The following is a 22,257-nucleotide window of genomic DNA, read 5'->3' as shown; positions in this document are numbered from 1 at the left end:
TTTTTTGAAATAATTAACGATTGAAGTAATTAACTAATTAAAATTAAATAAAATGTAAAGAAATAAATTGAAATTTAATACGCGATTTAATATAATTTTGGATCTACATGGTACTAGAATGGAAACAAATTATATAGGATGCGAAAAGTTTTGAAGTTAAAATTCCATTTAATTTATTTTAAATATTTATTTATTTATTATATTGCTTTATTACTAATTATAATGGATTGGAATATTTGAATATGAATTAATTGAATATTTAAGAAAAATATTATGACTGCGAGAATATAAAAACATTTTTTTAATTTCCTTTCTTATACAATGCAGATGAATTCATTTTGACTCAAAATCAAAATTTAGTGGCTAATTAATCAGTCCTCTGTCGAGCACCTTAGTTCAGTGATCCGTATTAATGTGCACTTTTTTTTAAAAAAAATTTAAATACTTTAAGAGTAATTAAAGAAGGACTTAATTCTATTCTTATCCTTAAATTCTTCACTAAAAAAACTGCATTTTTAGCTATAATCAGGTGAAATAATTCTTTCAATATAATTCAAAGCATAAAAAATAAGATACATAAACGGCTTAGAAATGGAACCTCTGGCATTGAGCATTGAGGTTCTTACAAGAAATCTACGAAGCGAAGTAATTCCGTGGGGTATTTTCTAACTCTTTATGATTAAATTGCACTCAATTATACTTTATAAACGATATGTAAATATGATTTAATGTATATGTGCGGATGTGTGTGTGGCTCACTAGCGGCTGAGCGGTAAAGTCGCTGAACACTGGTAGTTCGGTCCGAGGTTCGAATCCCGCGAACGGGCTGGCTGCATGGGCGTTTTCGTGGTTTTCCCCATGTGTAACACGTATACGAGCTAGTTTGCCTTAGAAAGTCCTCCACGAAGGCATCCCTCCCCTGAGGCAGATAGCCCTAGTATGCTTTGCCATAATTAAATACACACACACACATACATACATACACATTGATATAACAAATATCTGTCTTTCTACTCCCATGGCTTTAAAAAAAGATGTTATATCCCTTACTGTTTATCGTTCAATAATGCATTTTCATCGTACAAAATTGCATTCATTCGAAGAATTCAATTTGTATTTTCCTCTGTATAAAACTGAATGTAGAGAAGTTAAATGTTTAAACGACCTCCACATTTTCTCCAGATCCCGAGCAAGATTATCCCTCCTTTTCAGCTCCCCTCGTTAAAAAAAGGGGTTGTAAATTTAGAACTTGACCGCATAGGCTGATTTCCTTGGAATAACCCAGGACTTAAAAGACTATTTATCCCTGGGAATAACCGGCCTTCACTAAGCTCCTATATACCAGGCTGAATTATCAGACATTCGGGATGCCAAGTGGGAGTATTAATGGCGGCTGCATAGTTAGCGGTACAACAATTTCTTGTGCTTTTTTGTGTAAAATGGGCGGATGTGCAGCTATTAATTGCTCAAATCATTCACGGAAAGGTCATATATTGGTAACATTTTCTAAAAAGGAAGAAAGAAGCAAAATATGGGTAAAGAATTGCCGAAGAGACAATTGGAAACCTAGTCCAAGCGCTCAACTTTGCTTAATAAACATAATATTATTTACGCCTTCATTTAGAGTTTATATCTTCTCCGATGTTTATAATGTGCAAGTAAAGTGAAATTCTTGTGTGCAATAACCTAAGTATCTGCTAATTTCTGTCATAATAGCTATAATTAAATTAGTCTAGGGTTAATGTACCCGTCGCCAAACATCGCCAATGTGGATGTTTTGAATATGGAAAAGAAATTTCTCTTCTAATTTAAGCCCACCAGCGGCCGAGCGGTAAAGACGCTGAACACTGGTAGTTCGGTCCGAGGTTCGAATCCCGCGAACGGGCTGGCTGAATGGGCGTTTTCGTGGTTTTTCCCCATGTGTAACGTGTATAAGAGCCAGTTTCCCTTAGAAAGTTCTCCACGAACGCATCCCTCCCTTTAGGCAGATAGCCCTCGTGTGCTTTGCCATAATTGAATAACCCACCCTCTTCTAATTTAAAGCGCAGATTTTGTTTTCCTGTGCCAATTGGGGAATTTATACTAATGTAACATGAAAATCATTAGTATATTGAAATTTATTAAACAATGAGTAATAATTTGAGAATAATAATTTGGAAACCCGAGTTAAAATCTGAATGTTTGCTAAAGATATATGTAACATAATGAGTTGCAATATCGTTGGAATGATATATAATTTTTTTCCTTATTTTATAATCACTGTTGTTGAAAAGTTAGATGTGTTGTTTATGCACGGTGCCCACTACCGTTTCTTGGTTAAAATAACTTCCAGAATTTTGACACTGACATCTGAAGTTGATAGAATAAATTGCATAGTATGAGACAAAATATATATAATTTGATTTGAATAATTGCAAGGATTGTGCAAGTATCATATATTTATAATCCCAGTATTATTATACAATTTGGCAATGGAGTAAAGATTTCGAAATGAATGCAGAACATTCAGATAAGCACAGAAAACTTGTGAAAATCTGCATGTGTATTTTTCAAAAATAATTGTGTTTTTAATGCATGTGTAGTGTTTAATGCATGCATAACAATCAAATAAATTAAGAAAGTAATTATTGATAATTTTTTTGTTACCAGACGCAAGCATCTTATCAACAAAAGAGCTCATAACGTTTCATAATCATCAGTATCAGCCAATAAGAAACAAATCGACTGCCTTGAAATAAATAAAATAATTTTAGAAGGTATGTGTGTTTTTTATTAAATAATTTCTGCGTATTATGTAATATGTATTACTTTTTCCTAGGCTTGGTATTATTTTCTTGTTTGTAATATATAGAAATACAGCATATTTTCCAGTATAAAATTTCAGTTAAGTTTTACTTAAAAGTATGGGAAAGTAGATTTGTTTCGTGCATGATCTTTATAATACTGGTATGAAATGAAGGAATTTTAATCAGTAAACAATTTTAATGAGTAAACAATTTTTATGTTAATATTGAAATGTGTTTCTTTAGGTACATTTTTCGGCACTTGTGGATCATGTCAGACAACATGCAATAGGAAAAAAGATGTCCAGCGCGCATAAGTTTTCCCATTTTGTTATTACTACATATTGCTTTATTTGAAGTACTGGATGATTGTGCTGTTTTAGTGAACCTTCATGAATATGTGTCAGAATGTGTATCCTGTATATTATGTGTATCCTGTTTTTGAAGCATAATGGTTTTATTCATTTTAGTAATGCATGAATAAAAAATGGTATGTATCACTTCATTTTATCTAAATTTCAAGGATAATGTTTTTCATTTTTATATGGCATGTTATTTCTCAGTATAAAGGGTAGTGAAAATAAATTGGTATGTGTATCTGTCTTTGAAGTGTAATGCTTAAATAAAAAGATGGTGTGTGTTCCCTCATTTTAACAAAATTTCAAGGATAATATTTTTCAGCGCTGTACTGTTTGTATTTCTCAATGTAAAGGGTAACAAGGGGGAAAAAACTGATATGTTCATCTGTTTTTTAAGCAGGATAATTTTATTTATTTCTTTAGTGATGCATATATCTATAGAAGGTGTTTGGTCCAACTGAAGTTATAACAAATCTAATTTTACTAGACCTCCCCCTCCCCTCAGGAGAGCGGTAAAGACGCTGAACACTGGTAGTTCGGTCCGAGGTTCGAATCCCGCGGACGGGCTGGCTGCATCAACGAGATAATATACTGGTAGAGAGCTTATTGCAACCTTCAACCGGTTCCAATATTAGTGTCACGTGACTGCTGCGCGAATTCCGAAAGTCCGGAAATACTTTACATTGCTTTCTATGGGACGAAAGACTGCTGCTCTGCTTGGTCACATAAAATTTAAGTAAAAATGGTTATTCGCTGCAGCGCCTACGGATGTAAAGAAAGTTTCGTGAAAGGAGGACCTGTAACCTTTCATAGGTAAGTTAAAACTGCATGATTTATTATTTTATTTTCAGTATTTCTGTCGTTTTACTATCTCTGTTGAATTGGTTGGAAATTTTCAGCCATATTGTACAAGAAAATTGCCGCCGTATATGACATTTTCAGCATGTATTATTAGCATCAAAATGTATTAAATACTGTGACACTATTTACTGGATTCATCCTTTACAAATAATTGAATTTTATATGTTTTTTCCGTGTATTCCGTTGAAATAGAAAGCTGCGCCAATTGGCGTTAACTTTTTTTCGCCAAGTCGTACGCGTTTTGATTTCATAAACAATTACTGCTTGCGATAAAAAAAGAAAAATGCTGTTATTAGCATTAAATTATTGAGAAAAGATTGTGCGATATATTTACTTTGTTAAAAAAAAAAAAGCTGAAGATCTTGATTCATGCAACATTAAACATAAACAGTTAAACAGCATTATTTTAAAAATCAGATTACTTTTATAGAGCTCAATGCTGTATCATTATTTTCTATAAAATCAATTAAAATAAAAATAATCTGGATTATAATTCTGTCTCATCTACGATGCTGTTAGAAATTTAATGTAATTGAAAAAATGTGATGTAAAAAACTTAACCATATTTTAAATAGTATTTAAAAAAAAAAGGAGAGTGAGAGAATTTTTAACTGTAATATCGTTTTGATCCTAATAATAAATACTGAGCTGAAGTTTGTTACCGTTTGATACATATTCAATATAAAATATTTGTTATAGTTAATAAGATGTATTCATCCCCCCATGACATACACATGAGTGTGGAAATCAGTAATTAAGATTGCATTATTTTGTACCAGTAATATTATCTCAAGAAAAGAGAGAGCATTTTTATGTTTCAGTAATATAATCTCAAGAAAAGAGAGGTGGTGCTCATTTTAGAAGTTGAACCTGCATGCAGTGAAATATAATTTTGTTAATAGATTTTTATTAAGAAAGAATTGTTGATGACAAAATCAAACTAACTTTTTTCAACATTGCCTTGAGCACAAATTTTTCCCATCATTAACAATCTAATTTGAAAGTGACTCATTTTCTTTTAAATTTCACTTGACCCTCTTTTCTCTAGAAGGCACCTTTTGACCTGTAATTTGATGTATTACAAATTGTGTTTTTGAATGTATGTACTATTGTAAAATAATTTTAAGAGGACTTTAAGGTGGTCCAAAAGGACCCTTTGATTTCCATTCCAATACAGAATCACGAAATAAGAATTCTCATGTAATAAAAGGCTAAAGGGAAAAATGCCATCCCCATATACAGACAATTATATTATTGTTTTGACTCTAATTGTAGGTACATTTACATTTATTTCCAATGAAAAATTACTACACTTTGTAGAGTCATTAGGATTTTTTTAGAGGCCAGCAAGATGAAAAATTAGCAAACGCCTTCGCCGGGAATCGAACCACGGACCTCTGAAATACCGGCTCAGTGTGCAGAACCACTACACCACGAAGGCTCGCTAGGAAAGTGGAAGAAATACCTTATATACTCCCCTTTTTAAAGGGCGACTAGGGTTTTAGGGGACCTAGTCGCCAAATCCTGGGTGCGGAGAATCATCATCCACAACCCTTTTAGTTCGGGCGCCACTTGTAGAGTTATTAGGATTTTTTTTTAGAGGCCAGCAAGATGAAAAATTAGGAAACGCCTTCGCCGGGAATCGAACCACGGACCTCTGAAATACCGGCTCAGTGTGCAGAACCACTACACCACGAAGGCTCGCTAGGAAAGTGGAAGAAATACCTTATAACTTTTAAAATTTCATGATATTTTTCAGCATGTACTTAAAGAATTCTTAAATGATTCTGAAAAATTACCATTCTTCTGCAGTATACCTGTATGACCTGGAATACATATATGTGTGTAATTTAATACTTCATTTGCTACTTTAGTACAATTAAGTTTTTTTTTTTTTTTTTTTTCATTTATAGTTTCCCTAAAGATCCAGAAAGGCAAAAACAATGGGAAGTACAACTGCGGCGGGAAAACTTTAGAGTAACCAAGTATTCAAAGTTATGTTCGAAACATTTTACATCAGACTGCTTCGATAGAACAAAGTTTGGAGGCACCTGGTTAAAGGCCACAGCAATTCCAACGTTATTTAATTTCCCTTCTCACTTACAAAAAAATGTTTACAAGCGAAAGTCGTCAAAAAAGCCACTTCAGCCCAATCCAGAAGAGTCTATGCACTATTCAGAAAGTAAGTGATGCTCTATTTTCAATTTCAGTATCATGTACTTAACATACTTATTTATGTATGTGAGAGAGAGTCAAGGAAGAAATTGTACTTTGATTAAGTCTAACATAACATGCTGTGATGTAGTAATTTTTTTCTTTGAATTCTATTAATTGTATTGGTTTCAATATGTTAAATAGCATTTTTAGAGAGAAAAATAGTTTTGTAAGTAGGTGAATTTTGTTGCATTCTAGACTTATATTCAGTTTAGAATTTCCAGAATGCTTGTAATTTACTTTTAGCCTACTTTTTTATTTATGTTTATGTTTCAGTTTCATTTGTAAATTAAATTTAATGAACTTAGCTTGAAAATTTTATGCAATTGCTAATTAAAGCAACTAAAACACTTGAACTATTACACGATAAAGTAATCTGAGATTATGGGAACTTTTAAAACTAATTTAGTTTATATCTACAACATCTTGCCTGAACTCTAATAATTGCTTGGCATCAAAAGGATCCATTGTTGATGGTGACAGTGGCTTCATTTTGTGGGAGCATATAATCAATTTAGAAAAATTTCAAAAGGTATTGAAAGCTTGTGAAGAAAAACCCATTATTTATTTTTTACTAATTTAAGATGGCAAATTACCCTCAAAATCTCCTTGCTTGCTATAAATATTCATGTTTCATAACTTTTAATTCTGTTTCAAAGGTATTGAAAGCTTGTGAAGAAAAACCCATTATTTATTTTTTACTAATTTAAGATGGCAAATTACCCTCAAAATCTCCTTGCTTGCTATAAATATTCATGTTTCATAACTTTTAATTCTGTTTCCTCTCAGAAAGACATTACACAAATAAAATAATCCTTTTCCTCCACACCAAATCAAATTATTAGCCATAAAATTACTGAAATGCGTTATTAAGCTCCATATGAGTATGATTTATAAATAATAATAATTATTATTAATATAACACTTATATTTAATATTTCGTCTTGAAATCTGTTGTAGGTTCAGCAAGTACATCTGTAACTCCTGAAAGAAGGAAACGGCTGCATTACTTGGGAGATTTTAATGATGAGGATGTTACATCTCCAAGTAAAGCAAAAAACGTTCTTGAAATAGCTCAGCAGCAAAATATCAGCATGAAAAGAAAAATTAAATTGTTAGATAAACAGAACAAATGACTGAAGAAGCGTGTGGCCTCTTTAGACGAGCTGCTCACTGAGTTTAAAAACTCAGAATTTAATATCTGATTCAGCGTCAACAATTTTAGGGGTAAGCTTAACAAATTTTTACAATATCCATTTTGTATCTCTCTTACAATTATTTTATCCATAATTTCCCAGAGAAATTGTGCTTTTAACTATAGTTTTGGTTTTTAACTATAACTTAATTTAGGGGTAATTCATAAATGATGTTGCACATTTTCATAAAATTTTTTATCCTCCTTCCCTTGCCAAATGTCAGGCTATTACATAAACATATACTTTCACTTCTGATTTAAAGCTGGGAAATGCTGATCTAAATCATTTAGTAAGAATCAGTAGAATTTTTATTAATCCCAGGAAAGTTGTTTTAGCCCCAATAGAAAGAAATACCCTCAATTTTTGTAATTTCAAAATTTAATCAGCTGATTTTAAATGCTGTTTTTTAACCAAAATGTGTGTGATGTCACACTTTTTATTACTCTTCTTCCCCCTTGTGACAATTGCACAAACCCCCTCCCCCATCAGAGCGTGACATCATTTTTGGATGGCCCCCTTATCATGCACCCTAAGATATAATGAATACTTGCTGAGAATTTTCAAAATGTAATAATCAGAAATATATGTCTAATCAAGTAATTCTTTGATTAAGGAAATGACATGCAGGATGCAATGTCACAGGTTGTATTTCCATTAGTGTCATGAAAATATTGCATCTGTAGGTTTTTTTAATATTTTTGAGGTGACCATTACATAAAAATGTTATAAGTTATTGCTAAAACTCATCTATGTTTTATTATATTATATTTAAAATTTTTATGTTTAATATTATATTAAAATATTAATTTTTTTGCTCCCTTCCTCTAGTTGTCTGAAGCTGCAGGGGACTTCATAGAAAGACTTGAATGTAGTAATTCAAGAGCTGAATATTCAGAAGACCTCCGAACATTTGCCATGACTTTAAATTTTTATTCGGCAAAAGCATATAATTATGTCAGACAAATGTTCAACGACAGTCTTCCCCATCCTTCTACTTTAAGAAGGTGGTATGGTAAAGTTAGTGGTTCTCCTGGATTTACGAAGGAAGCCCTACAATCATTGAAACATAAAGCAGAAGAAGCTTTAAAGATAAACAAAACCATTTATGGAGCTCTTATTGTCGATGAAATGACAATACGACAACATGTTGAATGGGATAGAACTCGTTTTACTGGATATGTTGACTTAGGTACTGACATAGATGATGATGAGCTGCCTCATGCAAAAGAGGCTTTAGTTTTCATGGTGAATGCCATTAATGGAAGCTGGAAGGTTCCAGTTTCGTATTTTTTGATAAATGGGTTAAATGCTCTAGAAAGAGCCAATCTTATTAATGAGGCCCTTCATTATCTTCAAGAGACTGGCATTAGAATTATAAGTTTGACATTTGATGGTTGCAGTAGCAATATTGCAACTGCAAATGCATTAGGTGCAAATTTACAAAGCAATAATTTAATCAATTATTTTCCACACCCTGCCACCGGAGACAATGTGTATGTCACAATGGATCCTTGCCATATGTTGAAGCTTGTTAGAAATTGCTTGGCATCAAAAGGATCCATTGTTGATGGTGACAGTGGCTTCATTTTGTGGGAGCATATAATCAATTTAGAAAAATTTCAAAAGGAGCAAGGCCTTCATGCTGCAACAAAGTTACGGGCACGGCCCATAGAATCGTATCGTGAAAAAATGAAGGTTAAACTTGCAGCCCAGGTTCTCAGTAATAGTGTTGCTGATGCTTTTTTATATTTAGAAAACGATTTAAAACACCCCACATTCATTGGCTGTGCTCCAATCATAAAATTTTTAAAAATATTCAATAGCCTTTTTGACATCTTAAACAGCAAAAACCTATTAAGTAAAGATTTTAAATCTCCAATTAAGCCCCAAAATAAAGATACTATATTAAATTTCTTAAATACAGCACAAGAATACATAAAAAACTTGGAAAAAAATTGGAGAATACATATTGCATAGCAACAGGAAAACAGGATTTTTAGGATTTTTAGTTTGCATCAATAGTATTAAATCGTTATATATTGAGCTGTGTGAAATTTCACCTCACCCATTAAACTTTTTCCTGACATACAAATTATCACAGGACCACTCTGAGTTATTTTTCAGTGCCATACGCACAAAAGGTGGTCACAACAACAACCCTACTGCAAAACAATTTAAAGCAAATTGCATCGTTTTAGACGATACAAATATTTTAAATGTGAGCAGTTCCACTAATATGTACTTGAAGTCAATCAATTTCAACTCCACAGATACCTTTAAAGGTGATTTTAATTTTTCTGAGAATTGTGTTACTGAAGATCATTCTTTTGCATTAACAAGCTGTAAACAATTCTCAGACTTTGTTAGTGATGTTGTTGCATACATTGCTGGTAGTGTTGTTAAAAAATTGAAAAATGCATTAAAATGTGATACTTGTATATATTCTCTGTCTGATGTTGGTTTAACAGTTGATTATACACGAAGTAAATTATTAGGTAGAAAAAATAGGGGAGGATTAATAGTTCCATCTGGTAGTGTTGTGAAGATATGTAGAGCAGCTGAGAAATCTTTTCGAACCACCCAAGCTTCTGAAAACTTAAATAAAAAAACATTATGGCTTCATTAATTTCAGATAGTGTTAAATGTATAATAGAAAACTCTCCAAATATATTTTTAGGCATGCATGAACATATTTTAAATCATGAGCCTTTAGATAACCATAGAAGTTCTTTGATAAAAGCCATTCTGTTTGAATACCTGAAAATACGACTGTACTATGCAGGTAAAGTTGAAACAGAAAAACTTCAGAACAAAAACGTACGTAGTGTTAACACAAAAATTACACTTTTTAAGGGACAATAATATTTTAAGTTTTATTCAAGTCCTGTATTTTTAAAAATAAAAGCATGTATTTTTAATTTGTAGTTTGTATTTTATTTACATTGTTTTATGTATTCATTTTTTAAAAGTAAATATCACATTCTTTATATATCTATAAAGATTTCAATGGTTCGACAAGCTAATTTTTTAAAAATTTATACCATCTCCAAAAATAATAATAATAAATAAAAAAAAGTTTGATAAGTCAAATTTTTCATATCAGAGCCATATATAGGGTGCAACAAACAACGGTGCAAATAATTTAAAGCGATTATTAAAAATATAGATAAAATATTCAGGAAAAAAGAGGTTATTATTTCATATTATATTGCATTATTGTATTTCATAAAGTTATTCATGTAGTATATAACAATAACTAGTTTCTATATTTTGGCCAAATTGTGTGTTTTTGTTTTAAAAAGCTCATTACTTATTCACATATCAAAAATAAGAAATTTGGAATATACTTGACTACCATTTTGAGTAGGTGATTTTTAGTACTTGTTCTTGATATACTTTAGAATAAATAATTTTAATAAATAAAATAAAGCATTAATCCACTTAAAATAAAAATATACTACTTTGTATGAACACCAAACTTTTAAAATATGAGCAGGACATGCTTTTCAATCGAAAAGCTTTATTTCTTCATCAGATGCAAGTTGGATCCTTTGCAACTGGTGAAGAGCGAAAACTTTTTATTCAAAACGTGCGTTCTGCTCACGTTTAAAAGATTAGTGTTCATGATAAGTAGTATATTTTTGTTTTACTTAATTTTTGAGTGTTTATTTGTAATTAAGCCACTTACTTTATAGTAAATACTATATTTAAATGCACATTTTCATAATGTGTTTATTTAATTGGGATACAGGAATAAAATAGAATATGTATTGTCATGTTTGAATTTATAATTCAGAAAGAAAATTTTATTTTGAAAATGTACATTTTACAGCTGATCTGCAAAATATGAAATCTTACTAAATTTAATGTACAGTTAAGGCAGTAGCTTCCAAGTTTGCATGAAATTATTTTCTGGACATTGCTGAATTTATAAGCACTTTAATATGCAAGTAACTGAATAAAATGGGCATAATCAATTACTTAATAAAGATCTTTTTAAAAATAAAAAATTCTTTACTATCCTACATTTCCATAATGCAAGTACTATTGCTAACACCGAGAGGTCAAAAGTAAATGAAATTCTTCCAAAACTATTTCTGACTTTAAATTAATTAAAATTATGTTTACTTAAATATATGAAAGTAAAATATTTTTCTTTAATATTTTACTTTCATATATTTAAGTAAACATAATTTTAATTAATTAATTCAGTATAATTTATCTTTTTGTATCATAAACTATATTAAGTTTGGACAGTAATAGTTTATAGTTCCAGCTGAAAGTCAACAGTATGTAAGTATATATTTCATCAATGGCATAAATACATGTAATACAATGTGATTTTCTTTGTCTCTTTAGGATGCAATGCATTAAAATTAAACGAGATTTTTTTACCTTCTCAAATATTATAACAGTAGTGCAATTAATTTTTTAACGTTATTCAAATTAAAGTTTCCATCTCATTTTTTATTATTTATTTTAGATTTTCTTCCTAAAATTATTTAACCTAAACATCTTAAACAATGGTGCAAATAATTTAAAGCGATTATTAAAAATATAGATAAAATATTCAGGAAAAAAGGGGTTAAGTTATATCTAAATATAATTGTAAAAAATCGAACAACCTAATTCGAGGTCGTTGTCTGCTGACTGCTAGGAGACGGAAATAAAAAGCACTACTTGCCATATCAAAAGCGGGCCAAACTGGCGATGAACAGTCTAAGCTATCACTCCCCAAGAGCGCCAAGAGCATTAGTCACGTGGTATATGTTGGAGACATCCTAGCAGACGAATTCTCTGTGGGTGAGCAGTCTACCTGTTATAAGAAGTCGTTGGGCTGCATGGGCGTTTTCGTGGTTTTCCCCATGTGTAACGTGTATACGAGCCAGTTTCCCTTAGAAAGCCCTCCATGAAGGCATCCCTCCCTTTAGGCAGATAGCCCTCGTGTGCTTTGCCATAATTAAATAATCCAATCCAATCCTCCCCTCAGGTGTAGAAAAGTTTCAAGTAATTTTCAGGTGCAGAAAGTTATTTGCACACTTCTGTTAAACTTATTATCATTAATTTTTTATATAACATGTTGTTAAGTTACACATTTTACTACTGTGTAATAAACTTGTACTTATGGCAAAAAATTAACTATAATTTTGCATCTGATGAGTAATATCATATGCTTCTAAGAATATTACTTTAACTTTTTCCATAATTTTTGTATTTCAGGAACATGAAACTGTTATTTTGATATACTTAAATAATAAAAGTGTGTATCTGAATCAATTAATGGATACAAATATTTGACAGTTATTTTTAGAAGATATTTGCCATATCTCTTCTAATAATTCATAAAGTATTTTAAAATATAGGTAAATAATTTTGTGCAGAATTCAAATTTAGGATATGTGACTTACATGGATAAATAAATATATACAAAATATAATGAATCGTGAGACTAAATGATTTTTATTGTCCTGATTTGCTTGGGCTTAAGAATGTACTTTCTGCCCAGTGGAAATTGTCATCAAACTGTTCTGAACAGGCTTTTTGTTGATAATAACTTCCAGGCTTATCAGTACCTCCTTTTGAATGGAGGGTATGCAATTGTAGTACCCAATTTAAATTACATTGTAATTATAATAATATTGTGGTATTAAATAAGTGATTATAATTACAACTTAGGTAATTTCATTTTAATTATATTACATTCTATCTGTGAACTCTTAAGTCATTACTTTATGCAATTATGTTGTAAATGCACAATATAATTGCAATAATATTCATAATTACAAAATAATTATAAATGCAGTTACATCTTAATTAGAGGCCATTTTATTACTTTTACTTTTAAATTTTCGCAAAATAACTTCCCATTAAGGTTCATTTGGAGGAAACTATGTGCAAATACTAAAAAATAAGTTACACTAAATTTATATATTTTGTACAGGACTTTCTTGCTACAATGCTGTTCAATATATGTTCAATACTTTTGTAAATTTAACAACATTCTTTGTAATCACTGTGTGAGAGGTTTCTTAGTTATGCTCTCTAATAAAAATGTTTTTCAAATTAAGTATTATGTATAACAACTAGCAATTAAAAAAACTTGACTGCATGAAACTGCTGTTGCTGTGTAAAATAAAAAATAAGCTTTCTTTTATGCTTTGAAATGAATTACATGTGGTTAAATTGTCCTTTTACAATTTAAGAATGTGGTCAAGACACATTCCTAAATTGTAAAAGGACAATTTAACCACATGTAATTCATTTCAATTATTAATATAAAATATATAAACTATGAATTATTTTGTAACGTAACTCAAATTACAAAATTCATTCTTATATGTTCAAATTTATTATCTTTTATGCAATAACTGTTTTTTAATTTAGGTAAAAATTGGATTTTTAGAAGTATTACAAATACAATGCAACACAAAGGTGATCTGATTGGAGGGGAAGGACTTTTTATTACGCTTTCTAGTTCGTATTTATATTACATTTGGAGAAAAGCATCCAAAACTCAGAATGCTGTACTTTCTTATTCCATATATGTTATGAAATATTTCACACATTTAAAGGAAAATGTTTCTTCAGAGTCTTGCGCAATTATTTTCATATATCTCAGACTTAACTGATAACATATTCTAAAGTTATTTTTTGAGTATGAATTTACAGTGTTTTATTGAAATTTTTGTTAAAATGTCATTAAGATAAATTTATTTTCACATTCTACATTTTAACTATTTAACCATTTGACACTATTGAAAGTTTTTATTCATATTTATTTATTTTACTCTGCTAACTAAACTGAAACATCTGAAGCATAAGCTATTTTGAATATGTTTTACAAAATATACGCGAAATTTTTATTTAAGTGGAAACGTCTATATACTATTTGAGAACTAATAAATTATCCGAAAAGTTTATATGCGCTGAATGACGCGCGTCTATAAAATCAATCTTAAAAAAAGAACAGCAGATATTCAGCCAGTGTGTGCGATAAACGCGCCAAAATTGGCAGCGCTTTCCCTTACTCGCCAAGAGGGAAAAGTTGGGGGATTCAGCCTTAGCCTTCACAATAGCCGATGAAAGCATTCGCTGAGCGGAAGGGAGTGTAGGTCATAGAAATTACTCAAATGCGAATGTTTACTTTAGCAATAGATGAGCAGATAGGATAGCTAGGAAGGAAATAACGTTTGTGCAATGGAGAAAGAAATCGACTGCGATTTTACATTTGTGTGGATTATTAAAAATTTCAGCATGTGCCATCAGACTAAAGAGCAATATATTTGCAGCCCTTTCTTTGTCGTCGACTCTTTACCTGGCAAGAAATGGTGCCTTTACTTATATCCTCAAGGTACATCATGTGAAGATGACATAGGTATCTTTCTATTCAGAAACGATGATTCTCCAGAAGACTGCAAGCTAAGTTTCAGCTTTCAGTTCCTGGATGACAATCAAAGGGAAATTCTCTCAAGTTCTAGCCTAAATTATATATTTCAAAAAGGAAAACCTGATTTGCTTCGGTCATATGGCTTTTCCCGTTTTATTAAAAGAAATTTGCTTTTAAAATATATTATTTACGACACACTAATTATAAAATGTATGTTAAAACCATTTTCTCAGACTAATAAAAAAGAGATACATTCTTTACTTTCTTACAAAACTGGATTGTTCACGGATGTGGTCTTGCGTGGACGTGGTGCAGAATTCAGAGTGCATAAAGCTATGTTGTGGGCGAGGTGGCCTAACCTGGCCAAAAAACTTCCGAACAGGATTTTGATATCGGATCGAACGTTCTGGAAGCCATGATCAATTATGTTTACACTGGAAAATTAAATTTCAGCGGATATGTGTTCAACTTCGAGGAGGTCTATGCCACTGCAGCAAAATAAGGACTCCTCATTCTCGGTTCTACACCTGGTAGTATAAAAACGTATGAAAGTCACATTCATACAGAGAAAATTACTCTTTTGTGGCCAATAGCAAATTTCTCCAGCCTGCCTGTTAACACGCATTTGGATCGCCAATTTAAAACGGATATCCTGGAATGGAGTTTAAGAGTACACATCTGTGAAAAAACACAGACTGATCAGATCTTTGATATTTTCATTTGCAAAATACCTGATTCTAAGTTCGAACCCGTTTTTGTAAAAACCAAAGTATCTTTCGATGTTGCTAATTCTTCTGAAAATCAACATTTGTTTGAAAAGGATGAAAATTGGAAATGTGCTGAGTTTTCGCGGAGCATTTCTACAGATCCAGAGGAGATAATGCTATTCATGTGCGAATTTAAACTATCTAACAGCAGTGTTTCTTCTAAGATTGTGGAATCTTCTTGCTTCTTTGCAACTTCGAACGGAGATAGTAACGTAAACAGAAGTCTTCGAAATCTTTATGAAAATGGAACATTATCTGACGTTACTGTAGTAGCGGATTCGAGAATATTTTCCGTGCATAAATTTATTCTGTGTTCCCAGTCTTCCGTATTTTCCAGAATGTTCGAAACCGAAATGGCAGAATCGCGAAACAACCTGGTCGAGATTTCAGACGTGGATCCTGATGTTATGCATGAAATGTTTCATTTTCTATATACTGGAAAAGTGGAAAAATTATCTGAAGGAACAGTTATACAACTTATGCAGTAGCGAATAAGTATGATGTTTCTGCTCTCAAAAATGTGTGCTCGTCCTTTCTCAAATCCAGTATTACTGTGGTAAATGTTTGCAAAATTCTCCAGTTAGCTGATATGCATTCCGATGATTATTTATACCAAAGTGTTTTGGAATTTTTTTCTGCTCATGCAGAGGAAGTTGTCTACAGTGATGAATGGAAAACATTATGCAAAAATGAAATGTGTGCAAAAATATTGGAATATATGGTAGTGTCTAAAAAATCCAAGACACAGGATTCTTAAGCAAACGTAAAGATTAAACTTCGGTAAGACATGTAATCATTGTAAACAATATTCGTAGTAATATTTACTTTGCCAGTTGAATAACGTGGATTAATTCATGCATCGAATGCTAAAATAAAGTTTGAGTTCATATATCAGTAAAAATTAATTTTATTTTTCAAAGATGGAAAAGCAGATGCAAGAAGTTTATCATTCTGTAATTCTTGTATGCGATTGTATTTCACTTTACTGATTTTCATAATATATCTTAAACACACTTTTAATAAGGTACAACTTTTTATATTGTGTATCTTAATTATAATATTAAATTCCCCAGTTTTAATAACATGGCGTATTTCTTTAATTTAGTTTGCTGTATAATTTTCAGCGTTGTTTAAACCTCCTATTTTCCATGATAAATACCAAGCTTCCACTTTTTCTTGCCTTCATGCTTTAGTGTCATCATATATTTGTTTTCTACTCGTTTATTATTTTTAAAACCTTCGTTCAAAACTTTGTGAAAGAAACTTTTAAGTCCATAATCAATAAAAATATCGACTGTACATGTATAAAACTTGACTTAAATCTGACAGATCACTATTTAAATGTATATGCCTGCTTTTTGAAATAATAAGCCATGTAATTTCTTCATATCAGTGTCTACAAAGGAAAATGTGGAATTATTTGATTACTAGAAGGTACTTGATCCCTTACCGAACAATATAGAAAAATAAGTTAGAAGAATTTCAAAATCTGGTGGTATATTTAATGTTATACTCACTTGCGAAAATTAGAAACATATAATAATTTTCAACAATTTTCTTTTAACGCAAGAAACTTAAAGTATGTATGCTGATGGTAATTGTTTTTTAAATTTTTATTGGAAGGTTAATTTCTATTTTTATATGATACTGATTGCTGAAATCATGTAAATTGTGTCGAAAATTAGTTCCGTTTATATACTATCTAATTGGTTTTTTTTTTTTTTTTTTTTTTTTTTTTTTTTTTTTTAAGACATACTATAAGGATGTACGATTAAAGATTATGTGAGGGAGTAAGTATGCCGTGGACAAGTTTCATGTAAGCTTGACAGAGCTTAATTGCGCCAGAGCCCGGCTCCGGTATTTCCCAATTTCTGAAGTAAATAGTTATTCTAGCCGGAGCCCTAAATAGAACGCCTGCTGCACTTCTTTTATGTAAATGAAATTTTTCAGCAGGCAATTTAAAAAAATAAAATAACTGTACGTTAAAAATCGGTTATGACTTCCGAATACATATCTGTCTTTCTCTGGGAAAAAAACGGACGGAGGTGTTAAGGTGGTCTACTACAGCGGAATTACAATACTAAAAATTTGTTTACACGCAGAATCGCTAATTAAGAAACTATGTTGCGTGAAATTTGGCAGAAATATAAAGCAATAGGTCAATTTTGGAATCAAAATGTTAGAATCAGGTTCGGAATGAAATTTACTTAAATATTATATTTAAAAAAAATTAGTTTGAAATACGTAATTTTAATGTGTAGTTTGGAAAGCCATCAACAGATGGCGCTACGAGTTAAAATTTAGCTTTGTAATCTTATTTCTGCAAAAATTCACGAAGTAATTGATTTTGATATCAGTTATAAATCATATTTTTTTCTAAATAATATTTAGAAGCGTTTCATATATTCCTTTATACACAGTTTTCACTAAACAGTGTCAGCTGTCAGCGGAATGACGTTTACGGCAACCCTATTGCATTGCTATTCCGCACTCGTTTTGTTTACATTTATTTGTACTGTGGTCAGTTAGCAAAAAAATGTGCGAAAATATAAAGGACGACAGAAAAAACAACCTGGTTTTAATAAAAGATCCAGAATTCATCGAAAACATCGAGCTCAAGAAAAAAATATGAAATTAAATTCCCGAGATGTGGAAGATTCCGAACGAGCGGATGTTTTCGAAAGGTGAGAAATAATTTATTCTTTATATCGACTACCTCGCGTTTATGATTTCGTAGTAAGTTAATTCCGAAGTAAAATATGCGTATTTTTTTTTATTGAAGGTCAGAAATTATTGATACAACTGCATCTGTGTCAAAGGAGAATCATTGCCCGGATGATTTTTTTACAAAGTAAGTTTTTTTTTTTTTTTTTTTTTTTTTTTTTTGTATGTGTTTGTGTGTGTGTGTGTATGAGGGGATGCTAATAATTGTTCAATTCTTTTATAACAATTTATTCCTCCATTCACACTAAATTGTTGGGAAATATTGAAAGGGTAAATTCCAATTCACAAGGAATTGCTGAAATAATTGAATCTTTTCAAAAGTATGAGCATGTTCTTGCGATCTAAATTGAAGTCACCATCATTACATGGTATTATTGGAAATTTTATAGTCATATGTTTGCTACGAAATGCTTTGTCAGTTACCTATGGTATATTTTTACAGGTGTATGCACATTTCATTCATGTGTTCAACTTGCTTTTTTTTATTATGTCATTTACTTGGATGTTAAAACTTTCTTTTAGCGTTGGAACATTTTATTATCATTTAGTAAAATTTATACATAAATATATATTATTGCTTGTTTATTTATGGTTCTGTGTATTTGTCATGCATGCATGTTGTGAAGTGTAATTTTTGAAAAATATGTCACAAATGGTAAATTCCACCAAAAGCTGAATTGAATTGATATTGGGATGCAGGTAAATAGAAAATATCTGCCGTGTATTTTGAGCTTCAACCATACTAGTGCCAAGAATGGGACCAATACGCTCAGGCTTGCTTAGCCTTTTTGCCATTGTCCAAATTGAATTATCTCTAATAGAAGGGAAGTGAATGCTTTCTCTGTATAACAATAAAATATCTGTCTGATCAAAAATCTACTTATAAGAAACTTTTCATATGTTATGTGACAGACTTTCTGCTAACAGAAGTCCTCAGCTCTGTTCTTGTACATGTTTTTTAATTTTGGTTCAGATGTGTACTTCTCAAAGGAATTCTTCTCATAGGAAGATTGTCTGAACATTTAAAAACTATATTCTGCTTTTAGGGGCCTAATATTTTAGGCCCCTAAAATTAATATTGAAATTTCTAAAATGTTGAAAAATATGTTATCTGGATTCTGTGCAAAAAAATATAATCCCTTTTTCATTTCTGCATTTGCAATTCCTGCATTTTCTTTATTCCTACATTTTTTAATTGGAAGGAATTTCATTCACAGAGCTCTCTAATTTATTCTTACAAATCATGTAGTAATGTACCATTTTAGATAGATATAAATAACACATTTTGTAATTTTTTTAAACTGGTTATACAGCATGATATAATAGCTACACAAGGTATGGCGAAACAGTATACAGCAATATCTGTCGCACTGTCTGAGATGGGTGGTAGTCATACATAGCTTAATGCTTAAATTTGTTATGTGTTATTTATTTATTGATGTTTTTTTTTTAATTATGTTATAGCAGTTTATTTCTTTCATTCTCAGGTCTAGAAGTGAAAAATTTGACTTTTCTACGCCAGAAGTTACAGCTAATGTTCCTAAGACAAACCAGGCTTTCTTGAGGTAAGTTGGTTTATTTCTAAAATAGATATTAGCTGTGCATGATATTGAAACTCTTATAGTTACTTAATTATGGTTAATTAATTATGTATTAATTTAGAAGTCAAGCAACCAAAATCAGCGTTATATTTTCAAATAGTGAATATTTCAAAATATGATGCTGATTTTTGTTGCTTGACTTCTAAATTAATACTTGGTTGGCGTGTTATTGTATCTTAATTAAACTAATTATGGTTCTTTTCTTCTCAGTTCTTATCTGGACATTTCAGTTATTGACTCTGACGTAGAAGGTAGAAATACAAGCTCTCTTTTGAGGTAAATATGTATTTCTCTATGCCAAAATTAAAATGTCATCATTTATGTTTTTCTTTTATGGTGTTACATTATGTTGTTTACATACTGATAGCTATTAAAACTGTTAAGTATAATATTGTAGCTATCAAAAAGAGGGGGGATGAATTTGATTTGTACCAAATTTGGACGTTTTGCATGAAAGAACTTGAAAATAAAAGATTTTTTTTTAATATATTCATTGCAATCAATGAAATTTTCAGACGGGACACTGAAGCAAATGAAAATATTTTGGGGTTCGATTCTTTTGATGGGAGCCTCATCAATAAGCCTACTATCTTTTTTAAATATTGCTTCTTTTTCATTGTTTTCATGATGTTTTATTTTCCCTTCATGAAAGATATTTTTAATAATTTAAATTTTGTTAATAAAATATAACAAAATGAAATCTGTGATTACATGGCTATTATTTTTTCCATATATATTTATTTGTGGAAAGCCAAAAATTTTATCATTTTACAGAATTTTTAAGAAAAATATAAGGATAAAACTTTTTAAATAATTCTGATTACTACCTTTGCTTTCCTCTCGTAATGTGCCTCAAGTTAGAGCAATTAGAAAATAAATTTAAGTCATGTGATCTTTTTTTTTTTAAGTTTTTTTTTAGGCTTAGGAGTATAAATTGCTTATCCCCACAAGACATTGCATCTTCTTAGTATGCCATCCTAAGGCTCCGTTCAGATGATGGTATAAATGTCATAGACACATAATCATAAGGCATAAAATGTGGGAGTTCCATTCACATCTGCGAGAGAGGGTCTAAGCCATAGCCAATTAGAGAAGCTAAATTTGTGCATGCATGTATGTGTCTACAGCTTTCTCTCTCAATAGGTTTCATGTATATGCTCTGATTGGCCGACTCTTATATCAAGTCGACACAAAGTTGAAAACTTCAAGCTTAATGCCCAAACTAGTTTTTGTGACATAGCAAGGTCTGACTATGTGAAGCGTTGTTAGTTGGGAATTATGACATTTATACAACGGCTTGAATAGAGCCTTAGAAAGCCATTTGGTAACTGAGGTATCCACCATGAAAGAGTTATTCTTGCCCCTCTGAATTCAGTGTTTACTGGAACACGAACATTTTATACTCAGGTGTACAGGCTCTTAATGTGAAACCTCCGACACACAAAGTACTGACTAATATTGCACGAGCAAATGACACTGCGAGCATGGAAGCAGCAGTTGTGAAGATGACTCATCTTCTTGTAGTAATATACTGATAATCCAGTGTATTATTATTGTTAATTTATTTAAAACTGACATTTATTTAGATCTGTGGTATTTATAAGGCAGTTTATCAATAGCAGGTAGCATCTTGCCTCTTTGCTTTGATCAGGGCCTGTGCAACCAGTGGTAATTAAAATTTTTAGAATTTAGAGACTAGTGCACAGCAGAATTTTGTAATTTAGCAGAGGGTACTGAGCAGCAGAATTTAGAGGCATTTCACTGAGTGGCAATAGTGCTATATGTTACATTTGCTATCTGCATTATTAATTTGTGAAACAATTTCAGCTGTTTGAAAATGCATTTTTCTGTTAGAAATTTGTATTTCTTGCAATTTCTTTTTTTTTTTTTTTTTGGTGGGGGGGGTATGTGATGTACTCTGTTGTCGAGTGTATGGTGTTAAAAATATTTTATCATATTTTTTTTTTTTTTTTCAGGTGTAAATTTTGTGCATGATTTGGCTTTCATTGAGACGTCTCTGGGTAAGGAGTTACTAAGGAAGAGAAACTTACATGCAGTGTCAAATGTATAAGGAATATAAAAGATGCTGTATATTAGTATAAGTTTGAATAACCATAATAAAAAAATTTCTTGAAAATTGTGTTTTTTCTGTGAGTTATTAAAATTGGAAATAATTAATTACAACATTTATGAAAATTTTCGAAAATAAAAATACAAGTAATATTTAAAAAGTACTGCAAAACTCATTTTTAAGTAGAAAAATTATTCTCAGATGAAATCCTTTCGATTATGCAAAAGGACTCTTTTAGTATTTGAAAGGTTCATTTGAACCCAACAACTGAAACTAACGTATCTCCAGTTCATT

At 30.9% G+C, this 22,257-nt stretch overlaps 1 protein-coding gene and 1 long non-coding RNA gene across 2 annotated transcripts; both read left to right on the top strand.

Annotated features, from left to right (window-relative positions):
• Positions 1-3,636: 3,636 nt before the first annotated feature.
• On the top strand, positions 3,637-6,243 carry LOC146995656 (THAP domain-containing protein 1-like). Its single transcript, XM_085822906.1, has 2 exons — positions 3,637-3,955; positions 5,917-6,243. The coding sequence occupies exons 1-2, from the start codon at positions 3,885-3,887 to the stop codon at positions 6,191-6,193; spliced, it is 348 nt and encodes a 115-aa protein (XP_085679032.1). The 5' UTR covers positions 3,637-3,884; the 3' UTR covers positions 6,194-6,243.
• Positions 6,244-17,501: 11,258 nt separating this feature from the next.
• On the top strand, positions 17,502-21,999 carry LOC118190374 (uncharacterized). Its single transcript, XR_015042483.1, has 5 exons — positions 17,502-18,251; positions 18,350-18,418; positions 19,779-19,856; positions 20,103-20,168; positions 21,869-21,999. It is a non-coding gene; the product is annotated as an uncharacterized LOC118190374 (long non-coding RNA).
• The last annotated feature ends 258 nt before the right edge of the window (positions 22,000-22,257 follow it).

Source organism: Stegodyphus dumicola, chromosome 8 (genome assembly GCF_044657685.1).
Source record: "Stegodyphus dumicola isolate Sdum_Otavi_A_Nest chromosome 8, ASM4465768v1".
Lineage (NCBI taxonomy): Eukaryota > Metazoa > Arthropoda > Arachnida > Araneae > Eresidae > Stegodyphus > Stegodyphus dumicola.
This window is presented reverse-complemented; position numbering and strand designations above follow the sequence as displayed.